This window comes from Clytia hemisphaerica, unplaced genomic scaffold, assembly GCF_902728285.1.
Source record: "Clytia hemisphaerica strain Z4C2 unplaced genomic scaffold, Clytia hemisphaerica genome assembly, whole genome shotgun sequence".
Taxonomy (NCBI): domain Eukaryota; kingdom Metazoa; phylum Cnidaria; class Hydrozoa; order Leptothecata; family Clytiidae; genus Clytia; species Clytia hemisphaerica.
The window spans coordinates 128,824-136,354 of NW_027103741.1; the positions used below are offsets into that span (position 1 = coordinate 128,824).

At 41.5% G+C, this 7,531-nt stretch overlaps 1 protein-coding gene and 1 pseudogene across 1 annotated transcript in view; both read left to right on the forward strand.

Moving 5' to 3' along the window:
- Positions 1-1,549: 1,549 nt before the first annotated feature.
- Positions 1,550-7,531, forward strand: part of LOC136805208 (nuclear pore complex protein Nup160-like) — a 65,112-nt gene continuing 59,130 nt past the window's right edge. The window contains exon 1 of the mRNA XM_067061773.1: positions 1,550-1,898. Within this exon, the coding sequence (XP_066917874.1) occupies positions 1,717-1,898 (182 nt within the window). The 5' untranslated portion in view covers positions 1,550-1,716. The remainder of the gene's footprint in view (positions 1,899-7,531) is intronic.
- LOC136805204 (uncharacterized) lies at positions 4,266-7,529 on the forward strand (annotated as a pseudogene).

Sequence of the window (7,531 nt, forward strand, 5' to 3'; positions counted from 1 at the left end):
GCCGTTAGACGTTAATTTTTAACATTGCAATGGCTTCTTCTCGGGTACCAATTCCAAAAAAACTCCGATCGAAAAGAGCGGATATAGCTTGGTCCAGGGATATATAAAGGTCAGTGGTTGGAATGAGCTAATCAGTCTCCTTCATTTGATACATGCTCGTGGTTCCTTTTTTGTTCGCTTATTTTCGGTTCTTTACGGAACAGATAAAATTAATTTTCTTTCGGTCATTGAACAAATGACAGTTTTTTATCAAATTCTTAGTGAATTTTATCTCATTTTGAGCCTTCACTGGGGACACTTTAACGGTCGTTTCGCCGGGCCTGAAGTTGGAATTATTCAAAAATAGAGATGCTACTTTTTTCACGCACGATTGAGGAATTTTCATGCCAAAGGTTCCTTGGGATTATTTTTTTAGAATTTATAATTTTCACAACTAAAATTTCGTCACATTCTTGTCTATTCTTTAGAATAATTTTTAATGTAAGAGTTTTTCCTCATTTGTTTTTCCCTCATCTTACGGACCTTTTATTTTCAACATACGTTTGATATTATTGCTGACTCAGCAAGAAGATTTTATTGCTGATTGCAGTGGCAAGTCCTACTTTAATTATATTTTTGTACAGAACCAAAAACGAATATAATACATACTTTTTTGAAAAAAATAAATACATTTATGTGTCTTTTCAATTTTTTAATCCCTCCACCGGGGGGAGAGTGGGTCAACCAACTGACGGTAAGTGCGGAGAAAAAAATGGCTTTTAGAACCACACCCTTAATCTGGGAGTAAACCATAAGATAAGGATTTCAAACATGAAACGTCACGATGTTAGTGCATTTTTCTCACTTTTTTAACTCTTTTAAAGAACAAAATCTGAATATTTTAATTTTTGCAATTTTTCCTGAATTTGCTGAAATATCCATCCTTACTACAAAAAATCGAAAAGTCTACGGAGGGTACTTATGCTACGGAGAGTGCATTTATGCTATCTTTAAAAACATACCCTTAACCGTCGCATAAAGCCCGTCGGTCAGTTTGCCTGTCTGCCTCCCGGGGCCCTTTATCTCCTAAGGGGCCACTCACATATCGATTTTCCCACGACTAACGTCAAAATGACGCTAAGTCCAATATCTGGCTTACCTTTTAGAAAAATGAGAATTCAATTAGCCCCGAAAAAACGATGTTTTGATTGATTTTCTTAGCGTCGCTGCCTCTGATCCCACCCCCTCGCGTCAATTTGACGTTAGTCGTGGGTGGTCCCTAAGTCTCTTAGAGTTGCCCGGTTCGAGTTTCAATTCCCCACCAAAAATTCTTATGATCTTATTTTTTGCGTTTTTGAGCTTCACAGTGTTCGTATTTATTTTACTAGAGACAAGGGGTATTACGAACCTATTTAATATCAACTTTGAGTATCCGAGCAAAAAAAGGGCCTGTTTCTAAGTCTGGTAGTCTGAATCACAGACCTCTATCAGAGTCCAAGTTAAAGAGAAAATATTTATTCGAGCTGTGCCTGTGATACTCACGGTAGAAACCCCGGTTTTTTCCGATAAGAAAAACGACGTCATCTTGACGTGATGACGACGGCATATCATCAAAATTAAATTTAAGTAGCAGTGGAGGAGTGCGATTGGGAAGCACGAAACCCTCCACGCCCTCCACCACCCTCTCTCAATATTGGTAAAAACTTTTTCAAAAGTGAAAGCGGGAGAAAAATCAAGATGGCTGGCTCGTACAGAGAAATTTCCATTCCTGTCTCACGTGTGGGAAATATCTTGAAGTTACAAAGCAAAAAAGGAAATCATTTGGTTACAAATATTTCTAGTAAGGTATTCGAAGAAAAAGGTGGAGGATTTCATTTTTCAAAATGTTCAAAACTTTCTGCAAATAGAAGAATCTCATGGTAAGTTTTTTTTTATTTTAGTTTTTGAAATTTGGCTAGCTAGCTACGGTATGGTGAAGTCGGGTAATTTGCATCAGTGGAGGGAAACTTCCATAGCCCTCAAATGAATGACCTGGTTGGTCATTAAAATACAAAGTTAAATCAAAACAAAATGGTAAAATAGAGCAGCCAGGCAGGGCCTCCTTTGTCTTTTATAACATAAGTCAGTCCGTCACAAAGTGCCATATAATATAAACAAAACTCAACATATCCTTACAAAAGTTGTCTTTTTGATTTCCCAAACATTTGTCTCAAGCGTTCAATTCCACAATAATTTATTGCAATTTCTGTCAGTCCACAGTCGGGTTCAACATATACGCGTGTTTTTATTCATGTGACCGAATAGCGACTCCAGAAGTCATGCAACTTTCGTTGACGTCAAACCAAATGTTTCATTTTTCCGTGAACTTTGAACCCTTCTAACTTTTTTTCTATGTATGCTAAAGCGTTCCGCGATTTTAGCTTTCCAGCGGTATATAACACCAGTGCTGCAAATAACGGCCGGTGACCGGTAAATACCGGTCATTTTGTAGTTTCTACCGGTCATTCTGAAGCTCAGTTTTTCATTTTGTCCGGTTAAAATTTTAGATTAGAAGCTTTTTAATAGCGCTTCTAATTAAAAGAGGAGCAGTTTTTAAATCAAAATAGGTGTTTAGCCAATCTAAAGGTCATTACACCAGACGTAATTAATCGAACAGTTCGATTACCGAACTAATCGAACTTTGTCGAACTTAATCGAACGACAAAAGTTCGATTAAATTCTTTAATCGTACTTTTCAAAAGTCGCTAAAATTGTGAGTATGCGATTAAGTTCGACAAAACATATTAAGTTCGACAAAGTTCGACAACGAGAAATGTTCGACAAATTCGACAAAAAACTCCGTTCGATAAAGTTCGACAATAAGAAAGGTTCGACAAATTCGACAAAAAACTCCGTTCGAAAAAATTCGACAATAAAAAATGACCTCCTTTGGGTACTACCGTGGACGGCCACTGTGGGTCCCGACCGAGGTCCCGGGGGGTCCAATTGGTGCTCACTGGGTTAGTACAAGTACATCGATTTGTGAAGTGTCTTTACGTCATATAGAACAATAGAAAATAGCAAAAGAACAAAGGAATTACCCATAGCCACTATTTCGCAACCATGGGGAATTGTGATTTTACGCAAATTGGAATCCTCATATCGAATAAAGCATCTTCTGAAAATTTCATTCTTCCCCATAAATGCGAAAATGAAAATTGAAGAAGCTTTCGTTTTCTAATTGTCTTTTTAATCTGCCACGAAGTGTTATAAAATTCCTTATAAAAAGACACGTTCTCCTACTAAGAGGTTTAAAAAATGACGTAGAAACAAGAAACTGTAAAAATAACCGTAATTAATCAGCGGTCGTTAAAATCAAACTAAAGGAATCGCGTCAGCAGTAAGAATTCCCATAAGACGGTTTTAGAAAGTTTTCAATGAAATTATTTCTGAATGACTGAGAATTTCACTTCACAAAAGTATAAGTTATTCGGGACGGACTGAAAGGTGTGGCTAAAAGAGGATAGGGATATGGTGGAGAAAATTAAAGAAAAATTAAAAACACGGCGAAAGCAAAGAAGAACATCTATTTTCTTTAAATCCCAACAATAAAAAATATAGGCCCACTTATCTTAATGTATAATGATTAGACTATTTTTAAGCATAATATTTAGACATATATCACCTTCATTGTATATATTCTTTATATCGTTTTAGTCAAACATTCACTAACGTAAATATTACTAAAGTAGAAAAACCTCCTGGTTATTATTTATGTTTGACTTATAATCAACTGACTTGGAGGAATATCTCAACACAGCCTTGTCCGAGAGGCAAGCTCAGCTCGACGATCGGGTCACCAATATACCCAACCAGCTGGCTTCCAACAACACACTGGCTATACACAAGTCTTGCATCTCTGCACTCACTTTTCATTAACTGGCAACTCTGCTACACACTCCAACTAGAACTAGCAACTCTGCTACGTCACATCAACTGGCAACTCTGCTACGTCACATCAACTGGCAACTCTGCTATATCGCATCAACTGGCAACTCTGCTGTTACAACTTTGTGGTTGCATCTACTTGGTCCAGCACAACCGGCTATAACTGCCACCCAAAGCTTCTCCATATCGGGTTAGCCCCGAACTATACAGGTATAACGTTTATTACCTTATTTGTTTGTGCAACACCGAGACGTTTCGTTTTCACTCTGGTGTCCGGACCAACATTAGACGCTCACCTGTCAAGAAAAACACATTCACAAATCGGGTTAGCCCCGAACTACACAGGTCAGAGAGTTTTTATCTTACACAATCTGACACCTTGAGTCATGGTTGTGGTCCAATGCCCTTTTCCTGAATGTGACTATGCGACAATAGACACTGAGCCTGATCTTGCAAGCACACTTCTCAAGATTCACGCATCTGGTTCCACACGCCCCAACAAGGACTCGCTGTTCGAGAAACTGCACGTGTTGAGAAAGTGAAATGTCCTACGATAACAACTGGCGGTTCCAGTGAAGATTGGTCTTACTTCACAGTTCGATGGCAAGACTACGTCACAGCCACCAAGATCACTGGCCCAGAATTGGTCATACAATTACTCGAATGCTGCGATGACGAACTCCGAAAGGATCTCACTCGCCTTTCTGGGGGAACACTCACAATAAAGACACAAGCGGAAGTACTTGCAGCAATCAAAAGCTTAGTTGTCCGCGAAGAAAACACCATGGTTGCAAGAGTGACACTCAATGAGATGAAGCAGGACCATGACGAACCAATAAGGTCCTTTGCTGCACGTATCAAAGGACAAGCTGGCATATGCAAATACATCCTCACTTGCCAATGCGAGCGTGAAATCAACTACAGTGACCATATACTGCGTGATGTAGTTGTTCAAGGACTATATGACAATGATATCCAACTTGATCTTCTCAGTGACCAAAATCAAGACATGTCACTTGAGGAAGTCCTTCAATTTGTTGAAAAGAAAGAAGCTGGTCGACGCTCCGCCAACAAACTGCATGACTCCCAAGCAGCTGGAATCAGCCAATACAAAAGAAACCAGCAAGAGCAGGTCAAAGAAGGGTCCTGTAACTACTGCGGCAAGAAGGGTCACGGAAAGAACTCATCATCAACCATCAGAAAGATGAAGTGTCCAGCCTTCAACAAAACATGTGATTACTGCCAGAAGAGCCATCACTTGGCAGTGGTTTGTAGACAGAAGAACAAGGCAACCACTGAAGTATCAGCATTGGAATCTTTCCTTTGTTCTACAACCTCCAACACAAACAATGCTCTTTCATCATCCACTGCTCTCGACCACCACTTATACACTGACAGATGGATCAAGAGAGATTCCCAGCCACAGCCATGCATCAAAGCTCTCTGTCTCGGTGGCAGCTGAAGATTACTCAAGACTTGGGTACCATCTAGATGAGAAAAAGCACACATCATCAACATTTGAAGCAATGGCTGACACAGGATGCCAGAGTTGTGGTCATTAGCATCAAACACCTGCAAAGACTTGGCCTTGGAGAAGAAGACTTGATACCAGCAACAATGAAAATCAAGGCGGCCAACAACAATTCTATGCCAATCCTTGGAGCTGCCATCCTCCTCATCAAGGGACGTTCAGCCAACGGTGACACCAAAGAGACAAGACAAGTGGTTTACGCAACTGAAGTAACCAACAGATTCTTCCTCAGCAAGCAAGCGTGTGTCGAACTTGGGATCATATCAAACGATTTCCCCACGATTGGTGAAGTTGGTGCAATCCAAGAGGTAGAAGATGAAGGACCGACAAGCTCACCTGATCCTACTTCAGAAGTATCCATCACATCATCCCGACCACCAAAGAGTGCACTAACATCAAACTGCGACTGTCCAAAGAGGGAGCTGCAACCAGCAAAAACCTACGAAACTTCCCTTCCCAGCAACTGAAGAAAACAGGTCCAAGCTACAAGACTGGCTCATCAGCTACTATCGCTCCAGCACCTTTAACACATGCAGCCATCAACCACTTCCAATGGTAGACACCAAGCCACTTCACCTGATGATCGATCCGTCTGCAACACCAAAAGCATACCACACTCCTGTGCCTGTCCCTTTGCATTGGCAAGAAGACGTCAAAGCTGGATTGGACCAAGATACAAGGCTGAGGGTAATAGAACCTGTCCCAGTCGGGGAACCCGTTACCTGGTGCCATCGAATGGTGGTCTGTGCAAAGAAGGATGGCACACCTCGGAGAACCGTTGACTTCCAGGCGCTTAATGCAAATGCCACCAGGGAGACCCATCACACAATGTCACCATTCCACCAGGCCTGCCTTGTTCCCTCCGGAAAGAAGAAGACTGTCTTTGATTGCTGGAATGGCTACCACAGCATCCCACTTGAACCAGACGATCGTCATCTGACCACCTTCATCACTCCCTGGGGAAGATACAGATACAAGGTCGCACCCCAAGGCTACATCGCTTCTGGTGACGGATATACCAGAAGACTGGATGAAATAGTCTCGAACGTCCCAGACAAGACCAAATGCATCGATGACTCACTACTCTGGGCAAATGACATTGAAGCTAGTTTCTTTCAAGCTGTTGACTACTTAGATTTATTGGGGAGAAATGGTGTCACACTCAATCCTGAAAAAGTCCAATTCGCCCAAGATTGTGTCACGTTTGCTGGCTTTGAAATAAATCTGGACAACGTCAAGCCGTGTAGAAGATTCTTCGAAGCAATTGAGGACTTCCCAACCCCTCGCAACATCCACGATATCGGATCATGGTTTGGCTTGATCAATCAAGTGTCTTATGCCTTCCCATCCGCTGAAATACTCCAACCATTCAGACACCTCCTTCGTCCAAACACACCTTTCATATGGAACAAGCAATTGGACGAGACGTTCCAACTATCCAAACAGCTCATTGTCAACCAAATTGCAGAGGGTATCACCATTTTTGCCAAGGACAAGCCAACGTGTTTAGCTACTGATTGGTCGAAGAAAGGCGTCAGTTACTGGCTCCTGCAGAAGCAATGCCAATGTGAAGGCTCGAAACCTGGTTGCTGTCATGATGGATGGAAGATCACACTGACTGGCAGTAGATTCACAAACAAATCTGAATCCAATTACTACCCCATAGTCGGCGAAGCATTAGCGGTTGCTGATGCACTGGAAAAGACAAGATATTTCACCCTTGGCTGCTCAAATCTGATTGTGAACACCGACCATAAACCCCTTCTCAAAATCTTCAGCGACAGATCTCTAAATGACATCCCAACACTCGTCTGAGGACCTCAAAGAAAAGACCCTTCCATTCAAATTCACCATCACTCACATCCCTGGCCTGAAGAACATCATCCCAAACGCATTCTCCAGATACCCAGTTGGTGAAGCACCTAAAGACACTGGGGATGACGATTATGACGAAATCTTGTCCATTGGATCCGCCTTTCAAGCAATTACATGGGACATGGTGAAGGTTGCTACACAAAGCAGTGTATCCATGATGTATCTCATCAAAGCACTGGAAGATGGATTCCCAAACAAGAAAGAGGACCTTCCACCAGA